General features: G+C 36.5%; 1 protein-coding gene across 8 annotated transcripts in view; it reads left to right on the plus strand.

The window, feature by feature from the left end:
• Window positions 1–19,576, plus strand: part of ACACA (acetyl-CoA carboxylase alpha) — a 371,031-nt gene that overhangs the window by 225,547 nt on the left and 125,908 nt on the right. For all 8 annotated transcript variants that reach the window (XM_037808139.1, XM_037808140.1, XM_037808142.1 and 5 more), the window contains 10 exons: window positions 1–135; window positions 478–624; window positions 939–1,127; window positions 1,825–1,925; window positions 2,650–2,738; window positions 7,673–7,797; window positions 14,462–14,575; window positions 15,786–15,899; window positions 16,911–17,000; window positions 18,584–18,702. In XM_037808139.1, coding sequence (XP_037664067.1) covers window positions 1–135; window positions 478–624; window positions 939–1,127; window positions 1,825–1,925; window positions 2,650–2,738; window positions 7,673–7,797; window positions 14,462–14,575; window positions 15,786–15,899; window positions 16,911–17,000; window positions 18,584–18,702 — 1,223 coding nt within the window. The remainder of the gene's footprint in view (window positions 136–477; window positions 625–938; window positions 1,128–1,824; window positions 1,926–2,649; window positions 2,739–7,672; window positions 7,798–14,461; window positions 14,576–15,785; window positions 15,900–16,910; window positions 17,001–18,583; window positions 18,703–19,576) is intronic.

The following is a 19,576-nucleotide window of genomic DNA, read 5'->3' on the forward strand; positions in this document are numbered from 1 at the left end:
GTAATGAAGATGGTGATGACCTTAACAGCTGCAGAGTCTGGCTGTATCCATTATGTCAAGCGGCCTGGAGCAGCTCTTGACCCTGGCTGTGTAATAGCCAAATTGCAGTTAGACAACCCCAGCAAGGTCCAGCAGGTGAGTAGGAAGGTACTCTGAATATTGTATTCTAAGAGCTGAAGGCTTGTTTAGAGAGGCAAGTGATTTCAGTGCTGGTTTACCAGTTTTTTCTTAAGCTCTTTATTTCTTGATCACATGCCTTTTATTTGTGCCTAAAGTATTATGGAACTAGAATTAGAATTGCAAAAGTTAGTAGCATACTGAGGTTCTGGAATTTCCTCATCATGCTTCCTCCATCTCCTGGTAGCTGGGTGTGGTAAAGGGATATTTGGATTTTGAATTAATTACTTTAAGTTGCAATGGTGTTTGTATCTTTAATAGAAGATCGTAGATGACTTCATTTCTTGTTGGGGTTAACAGGCTGAGCTTCACACGGGTAGTCTGCCACGGATCCAGAGCACAGCACTCAGAGGCGAGAAGCTCCACCGAGTTTTCCACTATGTCCTGGATAATCTGGTCAATGTAATGAATGGATACTGCCTTCCAGATCCTTTCTTTAGCAGCAGGGTATGAATCATTTCTTTTGGGGAAGGGATGTACAAGTGGGGTACCTATTTTTCAAGATAGTTTAAAGTCTTATAAGTATTTTTTAGAGGGAGTGAAAGAGAGCTGTTTGGCCTGGAATTCTCCTGAAGTCTTTAAATCCTTCATGCTTATCTCAGTCTTTTATCTCCCTTTTAAACCAGAGAACAAGGGTAGTGCTTATTTAGAGGCTTATATTGCAGTTTCAAAGTGCTAAATCATGTGAATTCATATTTGTCATTTTATTTTGGGGATTGTGTTAACTTTGTCTTGATTCTGTTTTATTTCCTTCTCCTCAGGTAAAAGACTGGGTAGAAAGGTTGATGAAGACCCTCAGAGATCCCTCCCTGCCTCTCCTAGAATTGCAAGATATCATGACCAGTGTCTCTGGCCGTATCCCCCCTAATGTGGAGAAATCTATCAAGAAGGAAATGGCTCAGTATGCTAGCAACATTACATCAGTCCTCTGTCAGTTTCCCAGCCAGCAGGTATTTATAGGGTAACACTATCAGTGTTTTCCATTGGCTACCAGTACTTGATTTCATATTATAGGATTCTTCCCTGTTTGGATCCTTCTTACTGTCTGGATGTTTCACTTTTGCCATTTGAAGCTTTGTACTCCTCACAAAACTACCTTAGGATACAAGCACAATAATGAAAATACTACATGTGAAATGTAAAGTTTCTGTGGTTACGAGAAAAACATTACTATGCAGTCTATATAGCTTAGTCCTTGAGCTATGCCCTAATTAGAAGTAGTTTATCAAATTTAAAGTAGAGGCATATTTGTCATTTTATCAGACTTCTTTAGTACCTCAGGAACATGCTTACCCTTTGCCTATTTACAAGCAAGCAAATATACATGCAAGGAGTAAAGCTTGGCAAGTGGCCTGTCAAGTTTGGACCTTGACCCTAAACATACCTTGCCTATCAGAGCCTCTGATATGATGGTAGCTTTTGTTTTGCAATCACAAGTTCATCTGGGAAAGGGTGGAGGGATAAAAGTTGCTTACTTATTTAACATAAGCCCCTAAACTATGCCCTGTAACTTCTAGCTGCTACCAGCATTTGAAAGATAGCAATTGTCATGTTATAACCAAGAAGATTCCTAGTGATGATGTATAGAAGCTAATGTTTTGGGTCCCTTTGTTGAGTTGGTCTTCGTTTTTCCTTCTTATGCCTTAGATTGCCAACATCCTAGATAGCCATGCAGCCACATTGAACCGGAAATCTGAACGGGAAGTCTTCTTTATGAACACTCAGAGCATTGTACAGCTGGTACAGAGGTAATTACATGTAACTCCAGATTCCTCAACCCATCTATCCCTATACTTTCTTTTCTTTTACTAGCCATGAAGAGATTTACATCAGGTTTGACTTAGGTAAATAAGAAAGTACCAGTAAAACCTTAGAATTGTGAGCTAACACTCATGCTCAGTATTTCTGATGACTTCTTTCTATTCTACATCTTTTTCTGTCAATTATTAAACCATAGAAATTTTGTCATTTTTGTTTCCTTGTAATTGGGATGAAGCTCTTAATTTTCTTCTAGCACAGGGCTCAGTATGACATTTATTCTTCTTAGCTTATGTTGTTGCTGACTGTTGGACTAGACGGATGGATATTCACAGAGAATTTTCAACTTTAAGATACTTACTTAATAACTCTTTTATATATCCCTTAGCCATTTTAAGGGTGTGGCAATAATGGAAACTTAGCAATAGGAACTGAATCAGGATGCTATTAGGTAAGGCTATGATGCTTTTTAGGTTTTGCTTTTTTCTCTCCTGTTTTCGTTTTTAAAAAATCTTGTCTATAACCAAATTTCCTTTAGGCTTTGAATTTGAATTAATTTGGTTAGTTAATTCTAGGCTGGTCCTGGTCTTTCCCTGAATTCAAGGGAGAAGAGTTCAGTGGGATGTCTAGAAAATAAATTTAGCTTCTGGGCTTATTATTTATTAGTGTTGGCCTATGACTTTTTTTCACTGGAACCTTTTATTATTTGCCTAGGTACCGAAGTGGCATCCGAGGCCATATGAAGGCAGTGGTGATGGATCTGCTCCGGCAGTACCTGCGAGTGGAAACTCAATTCCAGAATGGTAAGCCTCTTCCTTAGGACTGTCTGTCTGAGAAAGCTTCTCATTTTGATGACCAACCCAAAGTATTCCTATAGTACTGTCCAACAGCTAAGCCAGTTTATCTTGTAACCAACACTTCCCACTAACAAACTCTTCCTCTTTTCCCTACTCCCTTAAAAACCAAACCTCTATATCCCACTAGCTTTGAGGAAAGAAAACAACAAAACTCAACTTGATGAGATTGTCAATCCAATGTGTTTCTTGGAAAGGGCTGGGATAATTTTTCCAGAAGAGATTAGAATTACCTGTTGACATCTTCTTGACCTTGTATAGTGAGACTTGAGTCATAACTAGACTGAAACTGAGAAACCTATATCTGAAGGACTTGCCTCTCAGCAGCTAATCCATGGATTGAACCAGAGTCATCGGGGAAGGGCTCAGATTTTCTAGTACTTTTCTGTGTATCATTTAGGTGGAATTTATCCCTGGCTTTCTCTGAAGAGCCTCGCTAAATGATGTATACAGCCTCTAAGTGTGAAATACCTAGGATGAGAGTTTAAATTTATGCACTGCTGGTATTGCTTACTGCCACAAGATGGCAATGAAACACCACAGAATTTGAACATTACCTAAAATTTCTTTTATCTGTTTGGGTCCCTTTTGTCTCCTTTAAAGGATGGCTTTGTCACTCAGGAATAGCAAAAATCCTGAAGTAAATATTAGCAAACTGAATGCAGTGATGTATAAAATAATATATCACAACAAGGCTGGGTTTATCCCAGTAATGCAAGGTTCATTAATGTTGGGAAAATCAATTAAAGTAATTCACCATGTGATAGTTTAAAGGGGTAAAAGACATAGTCATCATCTCAAAAGATGCGGTTAAAATAATTTGATAAAATTTAACATCCATCATGATAACTGTTGGGAAACTAGAAATGAAACTAGGAACTTCCTTAATCTTATAAAGGACACCCACAAAAAATCTGCAGGAAACATCATACATAGTGGTAAAACATTGAAAGCATTCTTTTTTAAATTAGGAAGAAGACAAAGACACTGCCAATCATTGCTCCTATTCACCATTTTACTGGAGGTCTTAGCCAGTGCAGTAAGACAAGAAAAAAAAGTAAAAGGTGTAGAGACTAGAAAAGAATAAGAAAACAAACCTGCTACTGTTGGACATGAAAGCCATAAAGAATCCACAGAGAGTCTAACAAGGTTGCTGGGGACAAAAATCAACATACAAAATTCAGCTACAGTTTTTACAGTAGAGCAACCAAATAGCTTACAAATAACAACCAAAAATATGAAATATCAAGGAATAAACCTAATAAAAAATGTGCAAGCCTATTTGAAAAATTATTAGTGAACAATAATGAAGAAGATCTAAATAAATGGAGCTGTATCAAAATCTTGGGTTGGAATTTACACTATTACAAAGGTGTCAATTCTCCCTAAATTCTTTTCTAGATTCACTGAAGTTCCAATAAAAGTCCTACTAGGATTTTTTCATGGAATTTGTCAAACTGATTCTAAAATTTATATGAAAGAAAAAAGTCTGGCATTAACTGAGATACTCATAAAGTAATACAAGGTAAAGGAATTTGTCTAATCTAACATCAAGATTTAACAAATCCATATTAACTTCCAGATTTTGATATTGGTGTTGGGACAGATTAATAGACCAATGGAACATAATAGAGAGCCCCAAAACAGTTCTGTACATATGTGAAAACTTAATTTATTACAGAACAGGCATTATAGATCATGAGGAAAGGATAGACTTTTCAATAAATAATACTGGGATACAGGTTTATCCTTTTTCAAAAATAAAAACAGAAAAAGAAAAGAAATTGGGTCTGTACCATAGAATCTGTGTACCAAAAATCAATTCCAGATGAATTAAAGACTTAAACTTACTCCAGGTGAAATTATTAAATTATTAGACAGCATAGGAGAATATACTCATTACCTCAGGGTAGGAAAGATCTTGTCATACAAGACATAGCAATGCAAGCTATAAAGGAAATAACTGATTAATTCTACCACACTTCATCAAAAGATATCATAAGGAGACTGGAAATACTAGCCATAAAGTAGGAGAAGATATTTACAAAGCATACAACTAACAAAGGACTAGGATATAGAATATACAGAGAACTGCTATAAATCAATAACTAAAGACAACCTAATGGATAAAAATGGACAAAAGATAAAGACATTTTACAGAAGAGAAAACATAAATGATCCTTAAATTTATGAAAAAATGCTCAATCTCAGTAATCAGAGAAGTGCAAACCAAAACCACAGTGAGATTCATTTATCGTTTGGCAAAAATTAAAAAGTCAGACCATGTTCTTCCATTGCTGGTGTAGGTGTAAATTGGTACAACCATTGTGGAAAACGATTTGTCAGTAGCTAATAAAGTTGAACTTATTTATATTCTTCAGCCTAGCAATTTCAGTCCTGCATGAAATATACTATAGAGAAACTCTTACATGAATTTACTAGGAGATATATGCAAGAATGTTTGTGGCAGCATTATTCATAATTGTTAAAAAAAGACAGGAAACAATCCAAATATCCAGCAGTAGAACAGGTAATTGAATTTGGTGTATTTCTACAGTGAATTAGTATACAGCAGTGCACATGAATGCACTACAGAACACACATGAACAAGAAGTATGAATCTCAAAAACATAATGTCAAGTTCAAGAAACAAGTTACAGGAGAATCCATACAGAATGATTCTATTTTTATCAAATTCAAAAACAGGAAAAATCAAACTATACATACATTGGTGGTAAATGCAAAGAAAAGCAGAAAAGTGATTAACAAATCAGACTGTATGTACATTAGTGGTAAATGTAAAGAAAAGCAGACGAGTGATCAATATAAAATTTAGCTTAATGGTTATCTCTGAGAAACACATAAGGGCTTCCTAAGGTACTAAAGTGGTTCTATTTCTTAAGATATATGGGAGTAATGTAAATGTTTATTATTTCAACTGTTAGTATATGTTTTATACACTCTTCTGTATAGTTTACAAAAAAGTTTTTTTATTGGAGAAATTGTAAGTTTACAGGAAAATCATGCAGCAAGTACAAAAAATACTCTCCCTCGCACACATACAGTTTCCCTATTATAACACTTTGCATTAGTGTGGCACCTTTGTTACAATTGATGAAACAGTATTATTATACTGTTAATTGTAGTCCATAGTTTGAGTTCACTGTGTTGTAACAGTCCTGTGGTTTTAAAAAACTGTTTGTTCTAGTAACATACCTAAAATTTCCCCTTTAAACCACTTGAAAATATTTAGTTCAGTGTACAATAAAGTTTTTTACAATGGGAGCACTTTGTGTTGTGCTTTGTTTCTGCTTTGAGTCCTCCCCCCCCCCCCATCAAGTGAATATATTCTCTTTATTTCCCCTGATCCTAATAGTTCTTGTTCTCTAGGTGTATTTCTGCTTTCACTTCGAAGCTTAGTCTTGGTAAGGAGAAATGTGAGTTTAAGTAAGACAACCAATTTTAAACAGCTTCTGTTTTGTTCTAAATGGGTCTTTTGGGAAATTGATGGTTCTCTAGATATTGTAGTTCACTGAGAAACTAAACATATTGTAGTTTCTATTTGAAATAAAATTTTATGTCTATGTCTGATATTTAAAGCAGATATTTAAAGCAGAGTTGCCCTGGTTGAATGTCCTTCGTAATCTAGGAGTCAGTGGTAGTGCAGTTTGGATACCACTGTTCTGGTTTGTAACTCAGTTCAAAATCTGAACTGAGATGATAATCCTTTATTATTTTCATTATTTCATAAAATTCTGACCCTTGAGAATAATCAAACACTAATTCTTCTTTACTTGGAAATTTAATTCTGAGGTAAGCTGTTTTCAAAAGAACTGAATATTACTTGTATCTACTTGTATCCCTTGGTGGATAGTACTGTAGTATACCTGAAGCTTATGCTTCTGTTACAAAGCATAGCTCTCCTACCCAGCACTAACCTGCACCTGGTGGCCTTATGAAAGTCCAGTGATCATATACATGACTGTGGTCCCTACAGATCTTTTGACTTAATGCCAAGTTTTTCTTGATCTGTGCCTTAATTTGGATTTGAAATTCCTCGGCATTGTTTAGCTGTTTCATGGATTTATAGGGTAAAGTGTTGATTTCAGAGATAGCAGCCACAACTTCTTAGGGATATTGATAGTTTGATGCATTTTTGTTATTGCTTTTTAGGTTTTTTTTTTTTTAGCTAGAATTGTTCCTACCAGTTAAGATGAAGTATTTTCGTTGAATCATACATGGAATCAGAATCTCAAGATGAGGTAGACTTAAAGACTATCAAGTTAAATTGAGCAGCAGTTACCCTTTCTTCTAAGAATATCATTCCAGAAAGCTAAATGAGAGAGTGTAGAGTATAGGGGCCATGGACTTGTCCATAATCCTCCAGTTTTTAAGGTACATTCCTCCCAGTTTTTTGTGGGGTTTTTTTGTTTGTTTGTTTTGGCATAATGAAATAAAAGCCCAGAGAGGTAAAGTGATTTGCCCAGGAGCACATAGTAAATTGGTAATGGAGCTAGGCTTTGAGCCCAGTTCTTATATTCAGACTGTCTGACTCCTTGTCCAGCATTCCTTTTTTTTTTTCCTAATTGAAAATTTTATTGGTATAATTATAGATTCCTGTGCAGTTGTGGGAAATAATATAGGGAGATCCCTTGCACATTTTGCCTACTTTCTCCCAGTGGTATCCTTTGGCAAAACTATTAAATAAAGTATCAGCCAGCCTTCCTTTTAACTAAACCACACTGCCAATTCTGTAAAAATCCATCTAAAGATATTTCTTCTCATTGCTTAACAGAAGAATTGTAGACATTAAAACCTACACAAATACCTTGTAAATGTGAACATTCATACGTGAGAGGACCAATTATTTTTGCTGCTTGCAGGTCACTATGACAAATGTGTGTTTGCCCTTCGGGAGGAGAACAAGAGTGACATGAACACTGTACTGAACTACATCTTCTCTCACGCTCAGGTCACCAAGAAGAATCTTCTCGTCACAATGCTCATTGTGAGTTCCATTCTTCAGTACTTGAGAGGGTGGTTGATAATATGCAAAAAGCATCTTCTGATGGCTATGGTTAGGGAAAAAGCTACTGTCTTCTGTAATGGTGAGCTGAGTGGTATTTGGGTTGTAGAATAACAGTTTCTCAGACCCACCTCTGTCCTTGACTTTTGTCCTTGTCCTTGACCTGAAGACACCTGCTCCAGTTAGGAAAGGTCTGTTCTGACTGTTGTGCACATAATCATGCACAGGAACTCACATCTCTAGACTTCATTTACAGGAACTGTGCTTCCCCATTCCTGTTGTCACTCATGATAGTAGCTTTAAAATTTAGTCCTATCTAGCTAATGTATATTTTCATTGTAATTCTCTTTTGTTCCTTGGATATAAGCAATGGCTCTGATGTCCAAAACTTTAAAAAAAGAAAAAAAAAAAAGAAAGAAAGAAAAGAAAAAATCCTTTTAGAATCCAGTAGTGTCCCTCTCAAAGAAATTTCAATTTATTCTGCAACTTCTTCGGTCCCTTTTTGTTTTATTTACATGAAAATTTAAGATCTGATTATTGTATTGCGAGTAGATACATGCTTTTTCTCCCTATAACCCAGTAATACGAGAATTAGTAGAAGGTTGGAATGAAGGGAAGACTGGTAAAAGTAAATGGGACTGTACATTTGACCAGTGAGTAGAATTTTTGTTGATTTAAGGATTTTTAAAGATGATTTGTAAGCCCTTCACTCCCTTATCTTTCTGGCTGAGTTAATTCTAGGAATCAGAGAACAATGGGACTATTCTTGGAGTACCCCACCCCATGATCCTGAATAGTTGCCTCACTGCTGCATGTTTGTCTTTTTTGGGGACTATAGTGTCTTTTCACTTCTAGAGTTTCTTGTCCCTTTATGGAATTGGCATTCTTCATACCTTAATTCCATCATTTCTTCTTGGGGAATAAAGAAAACATAAATCCTCACTGCTACTTTTTATTTCATAATTCAGAATGGGGGGAAACTATCTGACTCAAATTGTAATAGGGGATTTATTGTCTACAATCTGAATCTATGCCATGTCTCTGGTTAACAGCAGTGCCACTCATTCAGTTATATGCCTAGCTGGATAACTCCAGAAGATATAACGTTTTTTAGAATAGCTACTTTTTAAAATATATAATTATAGGGAGAATTTATTACCTTTGCTACCCTAGAATGGCTAGATGGTGGGGAAACCAGAAGATGCATTTGAAAGAAAGAAAATATCAGCACTATTTAATATTTTAACTTCCCCAAGTAGCAGGTTTCAGCAAAGAATTGCTATAATCTGTAGCAATTTGCTATATAGATAGATAGATAGATATAGATAGATAATATATGTGTGTGTGTGTGTGTGTATATATATATATATATATATATGTTTTTTGTTTTTTGTTTTTTTTTTCCTCAAGCAAAAGAGGAGAAATCTCTTGGACCACCACCACCACCACCACCCTACCCCCCTCACTGTTTTGAAAATTTTAATGCAAAGATTGTTAATTCTAATTTGGATAAAGCCAAGACTTTCTGGCAGAAGAGGGTAATCATGAGGGTAGAATAAACCATTGGTTTGAATCTAAAATGGGGTCGAATATGCCTTCATAGTTAGCTAATTATGGTAGGTTTTTCATTTTATTATGATTATCTTTTTAAGGACCTAACAGTTTTCTGCACTGAAAACAGACCAAAACCTAGAATCCTTGGAGCAGCAGAAGAATAATGATCGTCCAAGACTGTCGCTTGGTTTCTTAAATTCTAATTTGTAAGATATAGGGGCTCGGCTCACTCCTTTTGTGGAGTGATTGTAAGTAACGCTTGCCTTAAGAATCTCATTATTGGAACACGGAGCCATATTTCCTCTGAGAATTCTGGAGTAGCTTTGAGCCGGGGCTGTTCATTTCTCAAGTAATCACGCTGGTGTGATGGAGAGAGAAAATGGCAGCTGTTCGGAGCTCAGGCCTTCAATTTTCTTCAGAGTCCAGTCACTCAAGTGTGTAATTACATGGGGGATACTGCAGAGGCGTTGGGCCCTGTCAAAGAACTGGTTTAAGGCTTTGCTTTCTGTTTTTGCCAGTCAGGACAGGCAGAAGCCAATGGGACTCTGCCTTGCTGCTGTTCTTTTTTTCTCCCACCTTGTCATCCTGATTACTTCTTACCTGCATGGATGGGACCCAAACTTTATTTCCCACAAGCTGAGCTCTTTCAAGAAAAGAGCTGTTTCTCAGTGTTTGGGTTTGGACAAATAGGACAGGAGAGGAGGAAGGAGGAGGAAGAGGAAGGTTGAAGATGTGAACCAGTAAGACAGATTTGTCCTTTTCTTTATTTTGTCATCTTTACATTTTTCTTTAAAAAACAAAACACACCTCATTAAAAATAAGTAGGATCCTTGGCCTTTCATGTCATTAATTTCTTTTAAAATATTTTCATCCTTATCTTAGATATTTGGAAATCAAGAAGTTAATTGATACTATTAAAAGGGCCACCTAGCTGTGACTTAAGGAGCAAAGATGAAAGCTTAGAAGTTGTTCCTTTCTTATCTGATACTATTGAAAACCAGACACATTTTTCCTCTTTTCTTCGTTGGTAATGGTCAGACCTCCCTGTATCTGCATTAATGGTGGTAGTAGCTGGGTAAGAGCCAGTTTGGTTGTTTGGATTACTTTTTTCTGTAGGTCTTACTGCCTTTTACAGATGTCTTACTGTCTCGTACAGATGTTACAGGCATTTGGTTTTCCCAGTTGTGTTCTTTGCTCATCCTTTCTTTGCTTACCTTGGCTTCCTGGTTGATGATTATGTGTCCTGCATTCCAGTCTGCTTTCTAGAAGGAGGAATGTTGATGGTGTAGTTAACTGAGTAGGTGATCATTTCTATGACTTTTCAACCTGGAAAAAGAGATCAAGAAAATCAGACTTCTGAGAATCAGGGTTATAGGATATCGGACTGCTCCAGTTGGAAGAGGTCATTCATCCCCTCCAGGTGTTAGCATAACTTGCCTAGTGGTGACTTGCCTCAAGGACTCTTGAGACAATTTCTTCTAATTTTTTACCCTAGCTTTAAAGCAAAATATCAAGTAGAATGCTAACGTCCTGTCAAATTTCTTCCACATAACAAACATTGAGCCACAACTAGAAAAAAAAATCTAGATGGCCAATAATACCTCTATTTTTTAAAAAAAAACTCTTATTTATTGAATTTAATTTTATAGGAAAGAGCTTAGAAATTAGCCTAGGGTGCTAAGATGAAGTTGGAATACTTTGGGCTTTTCTGCCAGTTAGTTGTTTAACTTTGGCTATGATTTTGGCATTTAAGCATATTTGTTATATTTCCCCAGATCTGAGATATAGCCTATAGTTAGCTCCCATCCAGATCAAGAACAAAAGCAAGAAATTACTTAACCAATGCTGAATAATCATTTGGCCTGCAGATTTATGAAAGTGACCTGTAATCTCAAAATCAATAGGTAGCCTCTTTAAATGAAATTATTTATGTTGAAGAAACACATCTGATATAACCAATAGCTAATATGATTGTTACAAAATGTTCACCAGGATTAGATGGTGATGGTGGACTGTCCGGTTACCCAAAGGAAGCCTGCCTCTAGGAAAAGGGCTATATACTTCTGCTGGATGTCTGCATCTTAGGATGGGCAATTCTAAGAACAAGATGAACCTCTGTCTCTGGTGGTTTCTTTCAGGACCTGAACTATGTCTAGGGAAAGGACAAGAGAGAGTTGAGAAGGTTGCCCTACCCATAATTTTCTATTGCCAGTCTTTTTCTAAGAACTAATGATGACAGTGGAGAAAAGCATATTTGAATGGAAAATTTCCAAGCCATGATGAACTAATGGAAATGTAGTGGTTTATTAATACTGTGTTTGATACTTCCCATCCCAGAATGGTCTTCTGTACTTTATCACAGGGGGCCCCAAGGAAGATTATCAACTGTGATAGTGAAAGAATAATTACTTCACTATTATTTTCCTAATCTCCATAGTTCACTTTTCTTACAGATACTGTTTTTCTTACCTGTTTCCTCACTTCCTGTCTCTCACAGTGGGAAGATGAAATGAAAAAAGTGGTTTTGGAAAAAAAAGTGATTTTGCATGTTTTACTTTGTTTTGTTTTTTAAATTAGAACAAATCTGTAGTTTGGCAAGATGGTAACTCCATTTTTCTTTATTTAAGTTTAATCTCAAAAGGTAAACCTGGACTTCCTTTAAAGGGAAAACATTCCATATGTTTTCCCTTTAAAGGGAAGGTGACTAGTGAACGTTCTTATTTTATCACGTCAGCTTTTGTTTTTAATGTTTAGACTTTAGTCTGGCTATTTGCAGAGTGGCTGAATTAAGGTATTACCCAAGACATGTCTTATGTTTTTAGATCTCTCAATGGCTCATTCTGATAGCTGAAGTAAGTATCCCAGAAAGGAGTATGTTTCATTTATTAGGAACATTAGGTTAAGAGGGATTTAGGGGGGGAAAACATCTTGGTTTCCCTATCCACTGTAATATATCTATACTTCCCTCCTGTCTTTTTATTGTCTTGTCTTCAGTGATTTTATATGAAATTCTATTTTGCTCATTAGGTTTCAGCAAAAAATGAGACTTAATTGCATTTTTCACCTCTTCTTTGCTTTCATGCCCTAGGAAAGTGGACCCAGTCCTCTAGTCCATGGCTGTGTTCAACAGAACCTGGACTTATATTCACAGCTTTTCTACCAAGTCAGACAAGTGAATTCCCTGCCTTAAATGGGTTAAAGCAATACTTGTACTTCCTTAATTTCTGTCTTGTGTTTTATGACTCTGGACACTTGGAGCAAACCTGTGGTTGGTGGATTAGGGAACTGAAAAGTATTTTCTGCTTTAAAATAATTGAAAAGCTTCTTCCTAGTATAATGGTGTGGAATATTTCAGAAGTATTTACTTTGTCTCATGGAAGATGGTAGTGGTTTTGGAAAAGCGTTTTGGTAAATTATTTCGGTTCCAAAGGCCAGGAGTCGCAAGCTTTTATTTGTATTGCTGTAACAAAGAACTACAAAAGAGTATTCCTGAGATGGAGACTGTTAAGTGTGAAATGGAGATTTCAGATAAAGGGCTGATAATCAAGGTGGAGACAAGATTAAAAAGCAACAAGAGTATGGACCTTTGGGAGCTTGTACTGTTTTGTGTCTTATTCATTTTTGTGGGAGAATAAAGGTTCACTAAAGTATAAAGGCAGTTATTTCAAACTCCAAGTAAAGGGAACTATACCTAAACGTGTATATTTTATATGGCATGATATTAAGAATTACTGCTACAAATAGCTCTGTAAAATTCATAAAGGACAAAAACATTTCTAAAAACTGGATTTTAAAAATGACTTTTGCAGTTTTATCAGCTTAGGTGAAATTTACATGAATAATAGGTAAATTTAATGAGTAATCTGACATCACTGGACTCCAGAAGAAATCTTTCTCTCAAAATATGTTAGGATTTTTTTTAATTTTTAGAAGAGAAAGGACCCAATACTGAATTTTAACCTTGGTGTTTGTCAAAGAAAAAGCCTCACAATTGGACAATTTGAAACAGGCAAGGAGGACTTTATTCAAAACTATGCAACAGAGAAGAGAGAGACCAGAAGGTTATTTTTGTAGAGAGACTAGAAGCCTATCACAATAGGGGAGAAAGAGAGGGCTCAACTCCGCTGAATCAGACGTGTTTTTAAGAACTGAGATGATCTAATAGAAAAGTACTCGAGGGGAAGGTCAAGCAGTGGGATATGTCAATTACATGATATCTCCTCTAAGTTTCCTTTTGAGGCCAGGTGGAGTGTGTTCTATCTGGATCCTTAAGGGCCACGGTGAGGGAGGTCAAGGCCTAGAAACAAGGAAAAGCTGGTAAATTTGAGTGAAGCTAAGGAGATTCTCGTTAAGGCCATCTTGGACAGTAACACAATGGGTGGGGGATTTCTTAACCTACTGTGTTTTTCAGAATCACAGGGTTCAGGTAATGAGCTCTTCTATGGTAGGAGCTCATTTTTTCTCTCTAACTGAGGTAGGATTGCCCATGTTTCGATATAGTAGAGTGATTCTTAGTATAGTGAGGAGCTAAATGCTGGATGCCAAATTGCCAGACTATGAGATGGTGTTTTTAGTGTGTACTTATTAGTGAATAATTTGCTCTTATGTTTCTGTTTTTACCCTCCTGGGATCTGAACATTTGGTTTGTGGAATGAAAACCACCAAGAGTTGTTCCTTGTACTGTATATTACCTTCTTTCCAAAAGTGGGAGAGGGAGCAGGAAGGCTAGTTCAGTCCCTATATTATTTAAAATCTCAATACTTTGAGATCTGTTATTTCTTACTCAGAATCTCCTTGACCCCTTTCAGTGGTCTGTCCTGATTTCTACTACATGTTAAAAGTGTAATGTTGATTTATAAAGAAATACATTAGGAATTCTGAATCTGAATGAGGAATTTTGGCAGCTTCTCCTTAGCAGCAGCTTCCTCTGGAAATCTCCATAACCATGTTATTTAGGATAAAAATAATAATAGTTTGCATTTTCTTATTAATCCAGCTTTGTCTATCATTTTTATTCTCTTTCCCCATTTTATAAAGAACTTCCATTCTTTTAAAAGTAGATGTGGATGTTCTTTTTCATGTTAACAACTAGGATCAACTGTGTGGCCGGGACCCTACTCTTACTGATGAACTGCTAAATATCCTCACAGAGCTGACTCAACTCAGTAAGACCACCAATGCTAAAGTGGCACTTCGAGCACGCCAGGTAAGGGCATTTGTTGGTTATGATAGAGGAATGGTTTTCTTTGGTTGGGTAGTCCTTGACACAGTGAGCTTTTACTCAGTTACTTTATGAAGATCATGTGGTTTTCCATTGCAAATTTCGCATTGCCCTCCAAACAAATATTTTCATGTGGTATATGTTTTTAAAAGAGAAGGGAAAAGTTTAACATTGATTCTCTATACATAGTAGCCCGTTCCCCATAATAAAATCCTGGTGTCACCCCCTTCCCTCCCTAGTAGCCCTGTGATAGTAAACCAGGATCAGGTGGAGGAAAGGAGAAAGACTCAATACTTCTGACTTCTCAAAAGGGTCATTTGAAGCATATGAAAACTTAAGTGTATGGGGAGAAAGCAAGTGTGGAAAATAAAAAGATAATGAAGTGAATCTTAAGTTCCAGCAATCAGAACAACCCCAGAGAAGTCCAGTTAGTTTCACACTGCAGTCCTCATTTCCATTCCAAAAGGTTTCAGCAGGGAAGCACAGAGTTGGCGCACCCTTTATGTTTCAATGCATGGGCATTGACAAGGAAGCAGCATTTGAAGCCATTCAGTGACCTTCTGCTTTCTCTACAGTTGTATCCATGTCACTGAACTAATCAGAGTTATTGAACCTCTCAGTGACCTGCTGAGGGTATTCAGGTCCCACCATGTCCCGGTGTATTTGTTTGTGACACTGCCTTCTCTCTTTTTGCCCCTCACACACACTGGTGTTACTTCCTGACGACTTCTTCTTGGTGCTGAGTATGTGGGACTGTCGGAGCAGCTTTTCCTGGTCTGTCTTTCTACTTCCGAGTGGTAAAAGCCTAGTTCTGCTGCAACCACTTTCCCCACAGCTGCTTCCTGCCAGACCTGATTCCCAATTAACAGCTAGTCATGCAGTCCCCAGGACTAGCAGCTTTGCAATGGTAAATCACATGCACTGATGGAACTTGATTGAAGCTGTTTTCTCTCCCCCTGTCCCCTTGGGAAATTGCCCACAACGCAAATCATGGTGAGAGTCCATTGAGATTCAGTATTTGGTGACATTGGCTTTATGTTACAGGACCTAGAAGTTGTTTTACTTGGTCTGTTTTATCTTTGATGCCTGCACTTACAGATTTATATTTATTGCTTTTGTATCAGGGCTGCCTAATAGGAGCCTAGAATAATCACTCCCTGAGGAACTTATGCCTCTTATTTCGCTCTCACTCTAGGTTCTTATTGCCTCCCATTTACCATCATATGAGCTTCGCCATAACCAAGTCGAGTCTATCTTCCTATCAGCTATTGACATGTATGGACATCAGTTTTGCATTGAGAACTTGCAGGTATAAATAAATATATACCCCTTTTCTATCACTCTGCCCTCCTTCCCCCTTCATCTGCAGGCATAACGTAATCAATCAGCCAATCACTTTTGATTTTCAATGCAGTGAAGTTTCATACCTTGACTTTCTAAAAAACCTTATGAATATTTTTTCCATGTAAATGCTGTTAGAATTGTGTTTTGCTTAAAAGTCAGATAGTCTTGTCTTGACAGAAGTGTCCTTTTGAAGTCATTACCTCTTATACTTTTAGCTAGAAAGTATTCTAGGCCAGAATTCAGTGGCATCACCAGTTGATTTCTGATACTGAACCAGATGTATAAATAGGCACTTGTTATTCTTCTGGAGGCAAAGCTTTTTAAATATCATTTCATTTTCTTTTTATTTTAATACTATTATGCTGTATAAAAAGGCAATATTTGTAATAGAGTACTGGCTAATTTTATTATTAATTGGTAATACCTCGATTATTGGTTTTTTAAATAACATTGTTTTCTCAGGGATGACTTTCTATTTTTCTACTTGAAAACAAGGATAATGTTCTATCTGGCCAGGGGAATCATCAGGCTTTCTCTAAGATTTCCTTCTGGGGAATTAGAGGGGGAAGAAGGATTCTTTGCTTACTTGATTCATAGTTGAAATCTAGGAACCACAGTGTTTACCATAGTAGCGTTATAAAACAATATTTAGGAAGTGAGATGGATATATGTTATTAAGTATAATATTCATAATTGCTTATAGTAGCATACAGTTAATGTGTTGTTAATACATTATTTTTAGGATTTTACATATATTAACTCATATAAACCTCCAATGGCCCTATGAGGATAGGAGATGTTGTTTTCCCAATTTCATAACTGAGGAAACTGAGGCACGGAGAGAGGTTAAACTCATACATGGCATTCATAGAAAAAGTCTTAGGTTTCATTAGATACTTCAGATGCCAAATAGTGTCCACTGACATTTTCTCTAGGAATGTTGTGGCCATTTAAGCCTGTCTGTGTTATCTTACAGAAACTCATCTTGTCTGAAACATCTATTTTTGATGTCCTACCAAACTTCTTCTACCACAGTAACCAGGTAGTGAGGATGGCAGCTCTGGAGGTGAGTTTTTATGGTAGTGCAACGTAACTTTTTTCTTTGTTTCTAGCTGATTTCCTCTATTCATTTGGCTGTCATATCAATTGATTTTCTTTGGCCGTAAGGTTGGCTTTTAAGGGTAGAGTCTCCTTTTCCTCTGAAACAATGAAATATGTCTTACCTTATTCAACTGTTTCATCTGAGCTAATTGCCAGCTTCTGTCTCCAATCACAGGAAAATTTGTGCCAGCATTTTTTTCAGTAGACTCTACTTTCCAGGTATTTGAATTTTCCCATTTTGTAATGAATTAGGATTCCCTGTAACACAGAGGGTGACTGGCTAATTAGAACATGTGTAACCTTAACATTAGGTGATTTGAGCCAGTTAAAATGGATTTTAGTTATATTTTGAACTGGTAAGCATAGGAAAGAAAGTAATCACATTTAATGAACTGTGTTTAAATACTTATTTTTCTCATTTAATCCTACAATTACTTTATAAGGTAAGAAGGAAAGTAAGTCTCTGAGAGGTTAAGTGGCTTGTCCAAAATAACATAGATAATAAGAGGAAGGAGTTTGCATTTGAACTCAGGTCAATCCCACTCCAAAGACTTTTTTCTATTTCCACTACAACACACTCCTTCATTAAGCACAAAAATTGCAGACCCTGAACATTGCTGTGAAATTACCAAATGTACATTTTTTGGAAGCTGGGGATAAAGGTGGTTTTATGTGATGTGGCATCACCATCACAGACTGTTGCCAAGCTCTTTGGGGTCACTTTTCATTTGTATTCTATGGACAGATTGCCTGCTGAGTAAATTCCAAATTTTTGAAATATCTGGGTAAGTATTTCACAATGCTTTCATATCCTTTAATGAGAAACTTACTTATCTATCTCGCATGCTGATAGACTCACATGTTGCATTTTATGTGCATGACAAATATGGCTGTGAAGTGGGTAAGTAAGGTTGAGCTGACAGTTTTTTGCTGAGATGTAGCTCTTTAACTCCTGAGTCAAGTTAGTACATTTGAGATATTATGTGTCAAATTATGCCTTACTGCCTTTGCCTAGGCTTTGGGGGTATAAATGATCCAGAATTGATTTTAGGCAGTGGAGGGGGGGAAAAACAATAAAAAACAAAGATGCATGATAGTAAAAAAGTTAAATGGTACTGCAAACATTTATGTTTTATCTTTACTTCTTGTGTAGCCCAGAATCAGCACCTCTAATTTTTCTTACTGCTTGCTTTTCTCTTCTAGGGAAATGATCATGCTTAATGAGTTACTACCTGTGGTTCTATATGCTTCCTTTTGCTAAAGATCGAACCTTCCCCAGAGTTTAGGTTAGCACGAAAGAAGGTATACTGTGCACCTAGCAGTGTCCAGAAGAGGCAGGCTGGTTTTGTTTTCAGTTGGTCATGGGGATACTATTAAGACTGCAGCTTTATTAATTAAAGCAAGTTATGTACAGCCTTTGGGACTCTCCTCACCACAGACCTTCTGCATCAGATACCTGTTATCGAGCAAGACTTACTTTCTCCTAGACTAGCAATCTCTTCATTTCTGTTTTTGGGGTGTATTTACTGAGGATTACTTTTTAACCAGGTGTATGTTCGAAGGGCTTATATTGCCTATGAACTTAACAGTGTACAACACCGCCAGCTTAAGGACAACACCTGCGTTGTGGAATTCCAGTTCATGCTGCCCACATCTCATCCCAACAGGTGAGTTGGATCTGGCATGTGTTATCTAGGCCAGCCAGAGCTATGTCAGGAGGCTTAAAGGAAATAATGTTTATGACAATTCCATTTTTTTAAGCTAGAAATATAGAGCAGAAAGTGAGCAAATTTAAACCCTGAGAGAAGAGCAAGAGCTTCTCAGTGCCCTTTCTCATCTTTGCTCCAATGAGAGATAAAGTATAGTCTAATTAAGATAAAAGTTCAGCATTATCCCATTCATTCTTACTTGAATTATGTCACTGAGGAGTCAGTCTTTTTCTTTCTTTCTTTTTTTTAATGTTAGAAAAAAATTATTAGCATTTTACTTGCAGGAACTTTGCCAGAAAAATCACTTTTTTAATCATTTAAGTCAGCAGTTGAAACATAAAAATATCCTGAGTAGTACGCTTTGCTTTTCTATAAGGATTGAGGTTACACCCAAGCCAGTTTCATTTTATCACCCTAAAACAGACATCTGAATTTAGCAGTTGAAATTCAATCAGTTTTTAAAGATCATACTTCAGAACCAAACTTCTTAAATGTAAGTAAATTACTTAATTAAGCCATGTTAATTCCATTATTCCTTTCTCAAGCCCTTTAAAAAAAAATGTACATATGGAAATTTGTTTCAGCATTGCTTTGGTTTTAAAATGCAAATACTTCATTTATCTCATATACTCATTCTTTATAAAGTGTTCTGAGGCAGTAAAAATCTAGGAATTCCACTCACACATATGTTCATCATCTCCTGTATTTTCATTCTTTTTAGTAATATCACAGGAATTATAAATACCACAGCCAATCTTTACCTGCCTGCCTCCATTTCTTCTTTATGGCCTTTGATTCTTCATTTTGCTTTACAAAGTACTGTGTCTTTGGG

Source organism: Choloepus didactylus, chromosome 18, assembly GCF_015220235.1.
Source record: "Choloepus didactylus isolate mChoDid1 chromosome 18, mChoDid1.pri, whole genome shotgun sequence".
NCBI classification, from domain to species: Eukaryota; Metazoa; Chordata; class Mammalia; order Pilosa; family Megalonychidae; genus Choloepus; species Choloepus didactylus.